At 53.6% G+C, this 15,736-nt stretch overlaps 1 protein-coding gene across 2 annotated transcripts in view; it reads left to right on the top strand.

The window, feature by feature from the left end:
- The window catches only part of RPTOR (regulatory associated protein of MTOR complex 1), a 324,545-nt gene that overhangs the window by 267,752 nt on the left and 41,057 nt on the right, over window positions 1–15,736 (top strand). For both annotated transcript variants that reach the window (XM_070390212.1, XM_005907642.3), the window contains exons 14-20: window positions 461–535; window positions 3,586–3,651; window positions 4,153–4,344; window positions 4,686–4,826; window positions 9,793–9,910; window positions 11,075–11,215; window positions 11,504–11,662. In XM_070390212.1, coding sequence (XP_070246313.1) covers window positions 461–535; window positions 3,586–3,651; window positions 4,153–4,344; window positions 4,686–4,826; window positions 9,793–9,910; window positions 11,075–11,215; window positions 11,504–11,662 — 892 coding nt within the window. The remainder of the gene's footprint in view (window positions 1–460; window positions 536–3,585; window positions 3,652–4,152; window positions 4,345–4,685; window positions 4,827–9,792; window positions 9,911–11,074; window positions 11,216–11,503; window positions 11,663–15,736) is intronic.

Genomic DNA, 15,736 nt, shown 5'->3' with positions numbered 1-15,736 from the left:
AAGCTCTGGCAGGGGCTGGGGTCTGCAGAAACTGAGTGGTTTCAGGCGTTGGGCACATCCCTGCTCAGAAGTGGGAGGAGAGGCGCGTGGGCCCTGGGCTGACTCAGGAGAGAGGACAGGTATGGGAGCTGTGGGACGCAGACGGCCTCCAAAGGAGCCAGCCCAGCAGCCAGGGTACCCGCACCCGGCAGGTACCCAGAAGCTGCTTTCGAGAATGCCTCAGAGCAGCTGCGCTTCTGAGAGTGTGTGTGATGCCAGCCCTTTCCCCACAGCCAAGGGAAAATGCATTTGTACACATCCATTCCAGCTATTTTTTCAGATGAAAATTGGACTTGAGAGGTGAAAATGATGAAGACATAAACTATTCATCGCACATTCGTTTGTTCATACATTCCAAGAAGAAAAAGGAGCCCCTTCCTGGGAACTGCACTCACTGTTTCTCCTGCGTCTCTCCCCGCAGTCATGCCAAGCTGACCTGGTGAAGGACAACGGCCACAAGTACTTCCTCTCGGTCTTGGCAGACCCGTACATGCCAGTAAGGACCAGCATGTTACACTCTGGTGACATGTTTCCTGGGGGCTCTGGGAAAGGTTGCTCCACACAGAGGGACCTGTGGTGGGAGTGGGGGCCCACTAACACTCCCAGCTCTGCCTCACTCGGACGATACCCTTTGCTTCCTGGCTGCTTTCTTAAAGTAAGTCACAGTGAACCTTGATACACAAGCTGGTTCGGTTTTGTTTACTTGACTCCTTTTTCCGGGCACTTCTTTGCAGTGAAGTAGAATCTACTGTGCCTTGTACCCTGTCAACCAAGTTAGATCAATGAGTATTTGTACATCCACCGTAGTATTGGCAGTTCCTTTGGCCAGTGCAGGATCTGGACCGAAGGGGAGGCTAATGCACTTTATCAATCAGGAAGGGGGTTGGGGCGGTAGAGGTGGTGGAAAAATTGAAAATTGAAATTTGAAATATATTTTATTGTATTAAGTTGTTTAAAAATTAGTAATCCCTAAATAGCATATAAAATAACTCCCAATAAATGTTTTTAAATTAATATTTATATTCTCTCCCTCTAGCTTCTAGCTTAGTAAAGAGAATAAAATAAACACCTTAAGTATCAATAATTACTCAATATAACTTAATTTTATCAGAATGGTTAATGAAATCTAACAGCTTGTTCACACAGTGCCTCTGGTTTTGGAAAGGAACTTTTGGGTGTAGTTTTACCCTCTCGTTGGTTTTCTAAACTAAATGACAATTCAAAAAAAAAATTTTTTTTTCTAAAATCCAGGAAACATTAGAAACAGGATTGTTATAAAAGGTAAGCAGAACTCATATGTTCCAACTGAAGTGTGGTATTTAAACATCATCGAAGGTGGTTACATTTAGACTTCATGTGAGCATTGGAAATAATACAGCGTGAGTAAGATAGAGGCCAAACGACTGAGAGAGACATCTGAGCTGATAGACGTGCCTCAGAGTGATGGACAAAGTCAGCACCAGTGGGCCCCACTTCAGCTACAAACACACTGAAGTTTTGAGGAGCTAGCCAGATTGAAAGAAAGGAAATTAAATCTACAAATGCCAACACCTGAAGTCAGAGGAGGGGCACAGTGGGTCCTGGGTGAACCTCACAGTGACCCTGGAGCTCCACATGTCCGCAGCCCCAAGTCTGCAGCAAAAAACACAGGCCTGTGGGGCAAGCTGCCCACTCACTGGACGAGGTCAAGAAGAGCTAATCCAGTCCATCCACGTCTGGGCAGAAAGTCAGGAAAAGCCTCTGAGAAATGGAAATTCCCCATGTGGGAGGAGCCACCAGCCAAGTGAGGAACATGAAATCTCCAGGGCCTGCCTGGAAGCGGCGAAGACTTAACCTTTTCTGCAGGGCACCTTTCTGTGTACCTTCACAGCCAGGGTACCAAGACTCATGCCAGGAGCACCACCCTGCTCCTAACCCAGGTTCAAGTGACGTAAGCAGAGCTGGCACAAAGGAAGGTTGGCTCCCAGAGAACTGAAACTAATAGAGTTCTCTGGAAAAAGAGTGACAAGCATTACAAATAAGTATGTTAAGATAACTGAATAAACAATTTGTTTTAATTGTGTCCAAAAATAAACCCTGGTGTTTTTTTCCTCAGAAGTACTTTCTTGCCTGTTGTAAGAGAACAGGTATTCTGTCCTTTTCACTCCTTCTCAAAAAGTGACCAACTAGGGTCTTTTAATAAATAGGCAGATTTTGGAGGGGGAAAAAAGAAACTGTAATGGAATATAGTCATTAGAATTTCCATAGACGAATTAAACGGCAGAATTGACACAACCAGTAAAGAAGTCTGTGGAGAATTCATGTGGGAGGAAGCAAAGAGGAGATGTGACGGAGGCTCTGAGGGGCTGAGCAGGCGAGCTGCATCGACAAAGGCCAGAGGGAGACGAGGGGACGTACAGTTTAGTGGAGAACTTTCCAGACTTGAAGAAGAAATGAGTTTTCAGGTTTATAAAGCACAGTGAGCCTTGAGAGGGTTCAGTAAAAACAAATCTACACAAAGACTCGTCATAATGAAAGTAGAGAATGTCAAAGGCAAGAGTAAAAATCTCTAAAGTAACCAGGACATAAAGGAAGATTGTTGCAAGGATGTGGACAGCAGTCACTACAGTTACGGATGGAAGACAGAGAAAGTGAAAGTGAAGTCACTCAGTCGTGTCCGACTCTGTGACCCCGTGGACTGTGGCCCTTCAGGCTCCTCCGTCCATGGGATTTTCCAGGCAAGAGTACTGGAATGGGTTGCCATTTAAGGGGCCCTCAAAACACAAGGGAAATGGTCGCCCAGGGACCCTGTGTTCCCACGAGTGTCAGTTTGGGAGAGAGCAAAGCCAGCACATCTGAGGGCCAATGGCTTCTCAGGCAGCCAGGAGGCCCGCACTTCAGGAGGAGATGGAGCCCAGAAGTCAATAAGAAGCATCAGAAAGCAGACATTGGCAAACATGCCATGTATGTAAGTCAGCATTGGCTGTAAGAGTAAGTAAGAGCAGTCACGCTGGAGGGACTGAAACCAGAGGAGGAAAACTGGGAATCCAAGGCAGATACAGAGAATGACTAACTTTAGACTTTGCTCCAGGTTAAAAACACAAGGTACCACAAATAGTTAAAAATAGACTGATGTCTGAGTCAGTAGAAGCCCAGAGGAAAGGAGAAAATGAGAATCGATCCGCCCACTAGAAGACCAGAAAGAAGGGAAAATGAAGTCAAGTAGAGACTGTGGTCAGTCTTTTTACGACCAGTGTGCTTGACCCCGATGGTCTACTTCCATAGGCGTGGGCAGGACAGGGCCTCTGATGGAGCAGAGTCACCCGTTGTGCAGCATCAGACGTTGGGGACCCACCTGTCCTCCCTGAGGCCAACCCAGAGCCATGAGACTCTCTTTAAAGCACAGTTCCTTTTTGGAGACTCAAAAGACAACAAAGCTGGCTCTCGTTACTTTAACTACACACCAGGCTCGTCATAAAGATCCTGAAAGGATAACTCTAGTGCGTGAGTGTGATGAGTTTTTGCCACGAAGAAAGTGCGAACTAGCCGGTGACTTCTGTTTTCCAGGCTGAGCACCGGACCATGACGGCCTTCATTCTGGCTGTAATCGTCAACAGCTATAACACGGGGCAGGTGAGTGTCACGCCCTTTCCCCACCCCTGCAGGGCCTGCCTATGGGCTGCAGATGCACAGCTGCAAGCTCTAAGATTTGGAGGCCAGAGGAACTGTCCTGAATGTATGTCTGATGAAACAGTGACCTCAGAAGCGAGGGAGAGGTTGGGGATCACACCAGCCCTGGGGGCTCCATGGGAGGAGTGGGGGTCCAGACCCTTTGTTTAGCCCCAGGTGAATTGAAATTGGTAGGATTTAAAATGAGGAAAATTGAGGAATGTCCCCAGTAGTACAGTGGTTAAGAATCCGAGCTTCCTCTGCAGGGTACATGGGTTCAATCCTTGGTCCAGGAACTAAGATCCCACATGGCGTAGCACAGAAAAAAAAGAGGAAAATTGAACACATCTTGCAAAGTGATTAAGCAAGGTTTCCCTGAGAAACCTGGGGGGCCAGGGCCAGCCCAGGACCCCGCACCACTCAATGGTCAACGGGTGATGCCCTGTGTTGCCTGCCTTCTCGCAGGAAGCCTGCCTCCAGGGAAACCTGATCGCCATCTGCCTGGAGCAGCTCAACGACCCCCACCCCCTGCTGCGCCAGTGGGTGGCCATCTGCCTGGGCCGCATCTGGCAGAACTTTGACTCGGCCCGGTGGTGCGGGGTGCGGGACAGCGCCCACGAGAAGCTCTGCAGCCTCCTCTCCGACCCCATCCCTGAGGTGAGTCTGTAACCCCACCACTGCAGGCTGAGTGAGGCCAAGGTGTACCTGGGGACCACACCCCCAGAGCGCCGTGCCTGCCCCAGCCCCATGGGTTCCTTGGCCCCTGGCTTGGTCTCTGATGCCTGCCTGGCTTTGTCTGATGCCTGCACACAGCCTGTCACCTGACCCTTGGACGGGGCCGCCACTAGCCTCTTGTTTCCCTGCTCTGCTTGTCTGCACAAGTGGAGCTAGGCTGAGAGGACCATAGACGGGACTGAGCTGCATCTAGTAGGCTCCAGGGGCTCGGGCCAGAGCCAGACAGCCGGCCACAGGGTGACTGCCCACTGTCCCGCCCGCAGGTACGCTGCGCAGCCGTCTTTGCCCTCGGCACGTTTGTGGGTAACTCTGCAGAGAGGACGGACCACTCCACCACCATCGACCACAACGTGGCCATGATGCTGGCCCAGCTCATCAATGACGGCAGCCCTGTGGTCCGGAAGGTGTGTGGCCCCCACCCCCAGGCAGTGCTAGGTGCCTCCAGGCTGGGCTCCCTTGGCGCCCAGGTCGAGCCATGACCCTGACCTGACCAGAGCTTTGAGTGCTCAGTCCGCCCCCGGCGCACATCCTGCCAAGAGCCAACTTTAAATGTTTGTTTAATTCTCTCCAAAATGCGTTTCTTCACCAGATACTCGTGTGTTTGCTTCATTTAAAGGCATTTAACAGGCTGCATCTCCTGGCAGCTTGTATAATAGGCTCCTTCCTGCCTGGGAGCAACACATACACACATCATGGAGATTCAAAAGAGCAGTAGCCACCCACAGACAGACGGAAAGGTTTGTGTAGTGTATTCCCCTCCCCGCCCCCATGTTTGTCAGCGACTGAACGGAACAGTTCTTTGCAGTTGAAACTTTGACTTCTCTGTTTCAATGTAGAAGGGCCATGATCTCCATCCAAGACCTCACCCCCCTGTCAAAAGTTGGCTCAGAACAGATCAACCCTCTCCCTCCCACAGCTAAAAAGGCTCATGGTGGGAACCCCACTGTCTGTTGGCCACGTTTCAGGGTGGCCTTGGAGGCCCACCCTGGGAGCAGAGACTTCTTTAGGACCGGGAGGGCAGTGCCATCCTGTGTGTGACCCTGAGTTACCTCATCACCTGCAGGTGCTGGGCTACTTCTTGGCATGTCTAACAGCCCTGTGCCAGGGAAGGGAGGTTGGGTTTCTCAGAGGTAGGGGTGGTTTGGAGGGTGTCTGTTTGGAGAGCAAACCTCCACTGACTTAGTGGCGGGAACGTTGTTGGGGCAAGTTCAGGTCAGCCGGAAAGGACTCATTCCACCTTGAGTTCCCTCAGAGAGCTGTGAACCCAGTTACTAATAGGCCAGGTCATCTAGAGAAGTGTTAACAATGAGGAATGATCCTCCAGGTGCCTTTTCATGTTTTTATTTTGGGTTCTCATCATTAGCATCTGTCTGAAGCTGGCTTCCTTGAGTCAGAGTCTTCTTTTTCCCAAGTCAGATTGCCTGTATGTGATCAAAGCAGCGGTTCAGCAGTATCCTTAATTGTCTGTTAAGTTTCCTTTTAAAGAAAGGAACTCTGTTTTTCAGTTCTTTCCCCAAAAAACTTTAAAAGGATGTTAATAAAAATAGGAAGAATGTCCATCTGAGTCTCCAGTATCAGGAGGATGTTCTCCAGGTCATCAGGAACACAGGGACCGACCACTCAAGCATGTTCCAGGTGACTTGACGTGGCCCCGGGCTCCTTTCCCGGCCTCACTCTACTTGCCATCCTTCCCCGGACCTGGGATGCTCGGGTGTAGCCAGGTCATTGCTGTGGGCACTTGGGGTTGGCCTTGCCTGGGCCTGCAGACATGGGTGCTAAGAAGGGCTGTGCCTTCGCCCGTCCAGCACTCGAGTTCAGTTCGCAGCTGCCTCAGCACACCAGACTCAGTGCATGGAGCAGCAGTCACCCACCTTCAAGAGATACAGGGTATAAGTGCAGAGGCAGGCACAGAACCAGCAGTTGTGCTAAAGCCCTCCTAAGTGAGCCACACCCTAGAGACCAGCCCAGGTCAGGGCTGCTGGCCCCATAGTGGGAGGAGGGGAGCCTGTGCCTAGGTTGTGAGGGACAAGGGACAAGGAGAGCGAGTGAGGCAGGAGCATGTGCGAAGGGCCAGGCACGTGAAAGACCATAGTGTGTCCAGGGCTGCCCATCCTGTGCGCTGGAGCACAGAGCGTCCTCAGCATCCCAGGTCCTGTGCTGGGACTCCTGACCGTCACTGCCTTCAGGGCTTTTTCTCTTTGGGAGATGGACAGCAGTGCAGGCCTGTTAAATAAGGGGGCTACATTTGCTGTGGAAACATGGGTGACCCGGAGGTTCAGGGAGACTGGGGCCCGTGGGTTGGAGAGAGGATCCAGGCTTTAATAGGGTGAGTGACACTGGCTCAGAGGCTGAGCCCTCATTCTCATTACAGCCGTAACCCTAATGCTTTTGGCAGCTTGCCTTTCCCATCTTTGTCCAGAGCATGTGGTGACAGTCATGGCACGATGTACTCTGAGGGGACACAGGCCCAGCCTGCTGGCCCAGGAGACCCAGAGCCAGGGCACCTGAGGGTCGGAACAAGACTCTGCCTTGAGCACTGCACTTCATGAGCTGACCTGAGCTTAGGTGTGAGAAGTCCCAGCTGTAACCAACTGCTGATGTCTCTAGCTCATGGCAATACAAGATGTGTCAGGATATCATGGCAGGACTTCGTAAAGTCACACGTCTGCAATATAAAACACTTGCCCTGTTGACTCCTGAACGATGAAAGCATCCTTTTCTGGAGGAGGCAGTCATGGCAGAAAGGGAAGATTTTTGCTTGTTGACCTCTTTAATGAGCTTACTTGATAAAATCAAGAGTCAGCAAGTTCACCCAAATTATTTTGAACTTGAACTTGTGCAGGAAGTACATGATGGCAGATTGCCCAGACAGCAAGCCGCCCACACCTCATCAAGAAGGGCCAGGCCCCAGGGTGGGGGGGGTGGGGAGAGGGAGGTTTGTGACCACCCACTGTCACCCTGCTTTTCTCAAGGGCTGACCAGTCCAGCCCTGTGACCCTTGCTGCAGCTGACTGGGACCTTAGCAAAGAAAGCAGGACACGACACGTTGCATCTGTTTTCTCTAGTTTACATTTATTTAGTAACCACAGACCCACAGAGGAGCAGTTCCTGGTGTCCACCTCCCTTCACACACGTCTGACTCCAACCGAACCTGATGAATGGCATCAGAGGGTGTTTCCCATCGATGCTCAAGACATCTCTGGTGGCGGCAACGGGACGGCCAAGCCACCCGGACTGGAGTGCCTTCTCCTACAGGCGAGCCCAGAGGCCGTCAGGACAGAGCAGACAGGCTCCCTCTCCTGCAGCGCCGCCCTGGCCTCCAGGGAGCTGAGCTTGATACTTGGTGGCCGTGGGCCGAAAACAAATGTCAGCCAGGAATTCATTGTTGGAAACATGGATTCCCTGGGGGACCACCCAGGAAGACGTGTGGTCCAGCCTTCCGGGCCACCACAGGAGGAGCATTAGCCGACTCCCCTCGGGCCGTGTGTGTAACCAGGCGTGATATCCCTGAATCCTGATGGCAAGTCACCCAAACAGTCGAACCGTTTGTTAAAGATTATGCTGTGTCTGAAGGGAAGAGGCTTCACTCCGTCAGCAGATACTTGTTAAGCGCCACCTGTGGGCCAGGCCCTAGGTCACCAGACCTCCAGAACTTGCACTTGGATATGGTGCAGGGTGGAAACCTCCAGAGCTTGAACTTGGAGACAGGAGTGAAGGTAGAGAGCAGGGATCCCTGGTGGAGGTGGAGGCCTCCCCAGGCCGAGCGGACAGCACGTGCCAAGGCGCAGAGCAGGAGGCCTGCTTGCTCGCAGTGTGAGCAGGAGGCTGGAGTGGGGAGGTGGCAGGACCGCTCTGCTGGGAAACGGGGTGAGGCTGCTGGCCAGAGGGGCTTGGGTCACCGTGCTGGTATGCTTCTGAGGCCTGAGAACAGCTCAAGCCTTCCACCCAACCTCGCTCTGGCCAGATGTGCCTGAAGACCTCTGAGGGCCGGAGTCCACAGCCACCACCCAGCAGGAGGAGTTTGACCAGCCCTCACAGCTTTCCCCAGATCAAACTGTCCGAGACCTAGGCCCAGCTGAGATGTTTTCACCACTTCAGAGTGAAGGGAAAACCTGTGTCTTTTGAAGACAGTTCAGGCTTCTTCCTGAAGTAGAAAATGGCAACTTGGCCTGTATTCTTGCCTGGAAAATTCCATGGACAAGGGAGCCTGGCGGGCTACAGTCTATGGGGTCGCAAAGAGTCAGACACGACTGAGCACACATGCGGGCAGGCCACTTCTTCACTGGGAGGGGCCGGCGGGCAACCCCTCGACAGCCTGTTACCCAGCACTGTTAGGGACAGGCTGGTTGGGTGGCAGGATCGGCAGAGAGTTGGATCAGGATGATTCAAGGGTCTCACTGAGGCCACCAGAGGGTACAAGCCAAGTGTCCCTGGCAGGGGCTGAATGGAAAGGAGTGGGTGGCAAGCCCTGGGCAGGTCAAGTTGGGTTTTTAGAGTGCTCGGTGGGCATGCAGGTCAGCAGTTGGAAGGACCAGCCTGAGTCTCAGAGACAGGATCAGAGAGGTGGGTTTGGGAGTAAAACCCACACACAAGCCAGGGAGGCCAAGGAGTATGTAAGGGTGAGGTAGGAGAGAAGGGGGGCTCTGCCCTAGCTTGTTGACACCTCAGCACAGCTCTCCTGGCCCTGGGCGTCTGAGGGATTCACAGAACAATAAGGGGCTCTCAGACTTTGGCCTTCTGCTAAGTATTTTTCTAAAAAAGTAAAATAAAGTTGTGGGAACCATTTGAATAGCGATAGGAAGAGTAGTACAAACCTGCATCCAGGCTTATTTCCCGTGATTTTTAGGATCTCCAGGTCACCGGGTCCCAAAAGAGATCAGGTGTGTCCTTCCCCTTGGACTGAGGCATCTGGGCCTAAAGTCATGTAGAACTTTCCTGTTGCCTTTTGGGGACTAGAAACCAGTGCGTCCTGCTTTAATGCCCGGAGCTCTCCGTGGTGTTGACCATAGGAGGCCCTAAGGGCTCTTTCCTGTCCCACTCTGGGGTGTCCTCCCCCTGTATCCCTGTCAGGCCCCTCAGTCCTGCCGCTCACACCCAGCGGTCAGCATTCTTTCCTCCAGGTGTCCGGGGCGTCCCTCAGAGGCCCTCATCTTCATCTCACTGCTTGTTCAGAGGTTTCCGCCCACACCGGACACCCGAGGGTGCTGTGTTGAGGGGCCAGCCCCCGTCTGAGCACTGAGTGCCGTCCGTCCCCCACCCAACCCTCGCCTTTTCTCCACGGTGGCTCGAGCACTCAGTGCCAGCACGCACGACTCACTGCTGAGTTCTCTCCCGGCCCAAGTCAGTGTCTGTCTCTTCTCCTCCCGGCAGGAGCTGGTGGTGGCTCTGAGTCACCTTGTCGTTCAGTATGAAAGTAACTTCTGCACTGTGGCCCTGCAGTTCATGGAAGAGGAGAAGAACTACCCACTGCCCTCTCCAGCCACCACAGGTAGGACCACCACAGGTACGGTCCTGCTGCTACTGCTGCTGCTGAGTCGCTTCAGTCGTGTCCAACTCTGTGCGACCCCATGGACTGCAGCCTTCCAGTCTCCCCCGTCCCTGGGATTCTCCAGGCAAGAACACTGGAGTGGGTTGCCATTTCCTTCTCCAATGCATGAAAGTGAAAAGTGAAAGGGAAGTTGCTCAGTCATGTCTGACTTAGCGACCCCATGGACTGCAGCCTACCAGGCTCCTCCGTCCATGGGGTTTTCCAGGCAAGAGTACTGGAGTGGGGTGCCATTGCCTTCTCCAACAGTGCTAAAGTGGAACCTATGCAACTCGCTGGCCCAGGGACCCCAGTCTGAACTGTCAGCAGGCCCCTCGTTCTGCTGGGTCCTGAGCCCACATGTCAAGTCCTGGCCACACAGATATCTGCAGTTCTTAACTTCTCAGAAGACTAGAAAGGGCAAGAAAGAGGGCCTCCTTGACCCCCTGGTTTCTTTCCTTTTTACCCTTTTTGGAAATCAAGTCACAGAAACCTCGAAGGGCAGGAGGTGCTGCCGTGGGGACTGGAGGTCGCAGTTTCTTCCCGTCACAGGTCTCACGTCAGTGTTGTGTTAGGCAGCTCCTCATCTCACATTTACTGAATTTATATTTCTTCATCTTGGGCTGCTTCAGAGCACAAGCCACAGCACAGCCATCTCTGCAGAAAAGAGGCCTTGTGATCAGCCATGGGACCATTGCTGCGTTTAGTACATCAGGGAAGGGAACGGCCGGCACGCCCTGGTGAGGGGCGGTGCCAGGGAGGCCGAGCCAGCAGACAGCTTTCCCAGCCCGCCCCAACTCTGGCTCTGTTTGGTTTGGGGGCAGCAGCCACAGGCAGGTCCCAGAGCACCTGGTGGGGGTCTGAGGGAGACCACTGTGTGTGGGCCTCTCTAGTTGAACTCTTACAAAATACCAAGCGTGGCTCAGGGTCATCTGCTCCTGCTCCCCTCACTGTGGTCATGATCTTGTCCAGCTGACCCCAACACACATGTGGCAGAGACCCTGTTGAGCTGAGGGCCCTGCTGTAGAGTCACATCATCCAGAAAGAAGCCACTGTCACCTGCTGTCTAGCCGCCTCCGGCCTGAGCCCTCCATTCATTCACTCTTCTCGCTCCTTCTCTCCTCCCAGAGGGTGGGAGTCTGACCCCCGTGCGGGACAGCCCCTGCACCCCCAGACTGCGTTCCGTGAGCTCTTATGGGAATATCCGCGCCGTCACCACGGCTAGAAACTTAAACAAGTCTTTGCAAAACCTGAGCCTGACGGAAGAAAGTAAGAGCCCAGAGGCTGGGTGCTCGAGTGGGGTGGTCGTGGGTCATCTTCTGGGACCTTTTGTTAGACGGGCCCCCACCCCCTCCTGCCTACCTGGACGTGAGCAGAAGTCCTGGTTCAGCACTGGGGGTAGCCATTGATTGTCCTGCAGCCCCACTGGGCGTGCCCAGTCCTAAGCCCCCAGCACCCTCCCCCAGCCCTGTGCCCGGAAGCCCAGCCCTTCTTGCAAGCCAGGAGATGGGGGTGGGTGTGTGCTAACTGCCCCCTCTGACGGCGGTCCCCTGCCAGCCGGTGGCTCGGTGGCCTTCTCCCCCGGGAACCTGAGCACCAGCAGCAGCGCCAGCAGCACCCTGGGCAGCCCTGAGAACGAGGAGTACATCCTGTCCTTCGAGACCATTGACAAGATGCGCCGCGTCAGCTCCTACTCCTCCCTCAACTCCCTCATCGGTGAGTCCCACCTCCCTTTCTCCACCGGTCCCCTGGGCACCCACGGGTTCCCGCCCGGGTGGGCAGTGCTGAGACACGCTCAGTGGGAGGAGGAAGTGAGGATCGTCTTGCTGTGGCAGCAGGAACCTCACCCTTGGATACTGGTCTGACCCAGGCCGTCCGGGGAGCCAGCCTTGTCTTTGGGCAGGCCACAGGATTCCCGGAGCTGCAGAGCAGGATGGTTCTGCCCTCAGGAGACGTTTGGGGTGTCATGGCCAGGGCAGGGAGGCTCCCAGCATCTGATACGTGGTGTGGCCTCTGATGGCACCCAGGGCCCCCCAGAGGAGGCATGTGTGAGGTCCAACGTCAGAGCCCTGCTCCAAGGGTGCAGACGGCCCTTCCCTACTCAAGTTCCCTAGCCAGACCCTCTCCCCCACCAACCAAGGACCCCACTCTGTGCTTTCACCTTCAGTCAGCCCATCAGTTTCCTACTTGACTGCCTGGACATTGACATTTGAGAGAAGGCTCAGAGTGGTCTTGTGTTCTGCTTTGAGTGGGGACCCCCTGGTTCTGCTGCTACTCTCACTGAGCAATGGGAAGTTACCACGTATCCTCACTGCATAACCAACCATAAAGACTTGGACCAATGTGTCACACTCCCGCGTGTGTGTTTTGTTCCCAACTTGAGTTATAGACGAAGTTAAAGAGCCCAGAGCCCCTCCCCATTCCCCATGCAAGGTTCCCTCGAACTCTCGCCCTTTCCCAGGTTTACACATCGTGTCTGGCGCTGCACATCCCCTGTCCTTACTCTGCTGGCGGCTATGTGTCCATGCTGCTCACCTAAGTCTCGTTTGCTCCCTTTCATGATCTGCTGCGATTTGCTTGTCCATTCTCCTGTTGGTGGACAGTGACCTTGCTCTGACTTTTCCTTCTTTCCTCCTTTTTTAAAAAGCAGACTCAGGATTTGGCCCCAGCTCCGCCTCCTGCCCTCCCCGCTGCACTCAGCAATGCTGAGCTCCTTGGCCCCTGGGCTCCTCCCCTTGGCTGGCGAGCTTTCCCTCTGCTACCCACGGGCTGCTCCTCAGTCTAGTCACAGTCCTGCTCCAGTGTCACCTTAAAAGAAGCCTTCCAGGCTCCCCCGACCCCAACCCAGAATCGCCTTCTGCGGTCGCTCAGCATCTCTCTCCATCTCTCTGCTTTCCTCCTGAGAACTTTTCCCCAGCAGACTTATGATGTATGTTCCCGTTTATTCTGCCTGGTTCTGTCTCTGACCAGGGATGTCAGAGCCACAAGTGAAGGAAGTTTGTCACCTGCCATAGCCCCAACCCCCCACATCCCATGCCAGGTATACAGTAAGTACCCATAATGTGCACAGGCGTGGGCTGCAGCAGACACCCCGATACCCCCTCTGCCTCTTGGCATCACGTGACAGTGTTCGATGTTTCTGACTCACCAGTGTCGTGATGTGAAGGGGCAGGGCAGTCCAAATGTGCTTGCCATCAGAAGCCAGGAGATCAGTCCTCTGCTGTCCCTAGAAAGCCCTCAGGACTAATTCCACAAGACGCCTCTCTCTGGGGCCCATAAGGGTCTAGATGACTGTAGGGTCCAGAGCTAGTTGCTACCACCACCCTGCCCACTACAGTACAGCCCGGAAAGGGGGATCCTTTTGTCCTTAGTGCTAGCTTGGGGGTGAAGCGTTGGTGTTTCATTTGAGGCCACAAAAGGTCGGAGGGCACAGCCCACCCCTCCCACCCCAGCCACATTCCGTGTCCTCCAGGGACTTGAGAGCCTTGTCACTGATTCCTTTCTCCATACAAAACCTGGTTCCTGAACATTTTTTACTGGAGAAAACTGAATTTTATCTGTATATGGTTCAGATCTTTGAAAACTTCAGTGGGCAAGTTTCACAATGAGCTGGAGCTGGAAGGAGTGCTAAGGAGACAAAGTAATGGGGGGCCAGAGCGGGCGTCCACCTGATAACGCGGTGCTTACATAAGTGTTTAAAATTCATAACCTACACAGAATCCCATTACTGGTAGCATTCGCCTGTTTAAAGCCAATTTTTTTCTTTCAACCAAAGAACAATCTCTTTAGCAATCTCTTTAGCCTCTTTGACTGAATATTGGAAAAGAGGTTTTCAAAACCATGGCAACCTAGGACATCCATTTATTCCCATCTTCTCCCAGAAAACTAGCCCCTCCCAGGCTCCCCTTCCCCCCACTGTCTCCAGAGCGCTGGAGGTCTCACCTGCCGAGGGAAGTGCTGTCCCCCCACTGCAGCAAAGGCTGATCGCACGTGTCTCTACACGCCTGAGCATGTCTGCCCGACGTCTGTGAATCTGCACTGGGACCTGGCTCTGTGTCACCACCTTCTGAAATCTTCTTTGATGTCTGCCTCTGTGTGTTTCTCACCCACTCAGCCATTTAGCCCGACCTCCACGTGTGTCCCCAGTCAGTTCTTTCCATTTCTGGGCCCCCCACCCCAGGACTAGGCATTGGCTTTTTGCTCCCCACCACCCCTGCAGAGCAGGCCCCCCCTCACCAACATCAGCTCTGCACAGACCATCATCCAGCTGACACCATCACAGAAACTCATTTCCTATAAAGTCCAAGCTGTGGCCAGCACTCAAGGCCTTCCTACTGAGAGCTGCCTGGCCTTCACCATAGCCCCGCCCACTGCACGCACCACCCAGACCAGCCGCTGGCCCCTGAGTGGGGCCTGGGCACCTCTGCATTTACTCCCCTCCCGCACCCGCCTCTCCATACAGCAGTGTCGCCCATTCCTCTCCGCCCTGACTTTCTGTGGCGTCTCAGGAGGTCCCTGACCCAACAAGTGCCTTCATGTTACACACTTAACCCGCAGCATCACATCAGGCCATGACATTGCTGTCTTAATCAACAGGTTTGGTAAAGCTGCTGTTTCTTGCTCTCCTTTGTGGTGGGCAGCCTCTCCTCCCTTCATCACCTGCCCTGCTCTCCCTCACCTGTCCACCCGTCGCCCTTCTGTCCCTCTCTCCCTCCCTCCGTCTCTCCCTCTCTGAGCCTCACCCCATTCTGATGTCCAGAGTCGGGGAGGGAAGGCCTCATGCTTGTGTCTCACCTTGTCCTCCAGGTGAGACGGGGTTGGGGAAGCCTTCTGAAAGGGTTGTATAGATGCATTGCCCAATCTACCCAGGGCTCCGTCCAGTAAGCAAAAGTAAGCAAAGTGGGCAGGATCCTCCCAGAGGGGCTCAGTCAGGGTTATGAAGAGGGGAAACGCAGAAGCTCCAGATCCGGGGGCTGATTCCCAGGGAGGTACCCGGCCCAGTCCTACGATACAAAGTCAGGGTCAGTGACCCCTAAGACCCAGGCAACAGGTCACAAGTGACAGCTCCTGCCTCTAAGAGGCTCCACCTTCCTTCTCCAAGCTGCCCTGCCCACCCCCAGGGATTCTGGGACCCAGAGTTGGCCACAAAGCTGTGAGCACATTTTCCTACACCAGTTCCATTTAGAAAGTTGTGGCCATTGCCCTGAAAAATAAATCCTAAAGCCATTAGTTATGATCTTTTATTACTTTTAGTCTAGACTTGAAAATAGGCTCTCAGCACTCATGGGGAGTTTGGTGAGCACCAGACACGGCCCCCTGTCTGAGCTCACTCAGCCCAGCAGCACCCACCCCACTCTCCCATCCCCCCAGGGGCTGCACTCGAGGGGTCTGAGCTCTGTGCCACACAAACTCAGAATTTTCCCATTAGGGACAGCAGGTGTAAAACCAGGACAGTTCACAAAACAGGCTGAGATGGGGTGGTCAGCGCCAGGGGAGCAGTGACGAGGGGGTGGCAATTCCAGGCTCCTGTTCTGTTTTTACTAGTAAATCATATACTATTTACTGTGGTCAAGGACAGTGACAAAAATTAGATTTTTTGTTATTCACTATTGGACATGAATCTGAACAAACTCTGGGAGACAGTGAAGCCCGGGCAGCCTGGAATGCTGCAGTCCATGGGGTCGCAAAGAGTCAGACATGACTTAGCGACTGAACAACAACAAATTGAATCAAAAACAGAGAGCTGTCAAAGTCAAAATCTTCTGCAAGAGAGTTAACGATAGTAATAAA

This window comes from Bos mutus, chromosome 19 (genome assembly GCF_027580195.1).
Source record: "Bos mutus isolate GX-2022 chromosome 19, NWIPB_WYAK_1.1, whole genome shotgun sequence".
Lineage (NCBI taxonomy): Eukaryota > Metazoa > Chordata > Mammalia > Artiodactyla > Bovidae > Bos > Bos mutus.
Note: the sequence above shows the minus strand (reverse complement) of the source record. Positions and strands in the feature narration are given on the sequence as shown.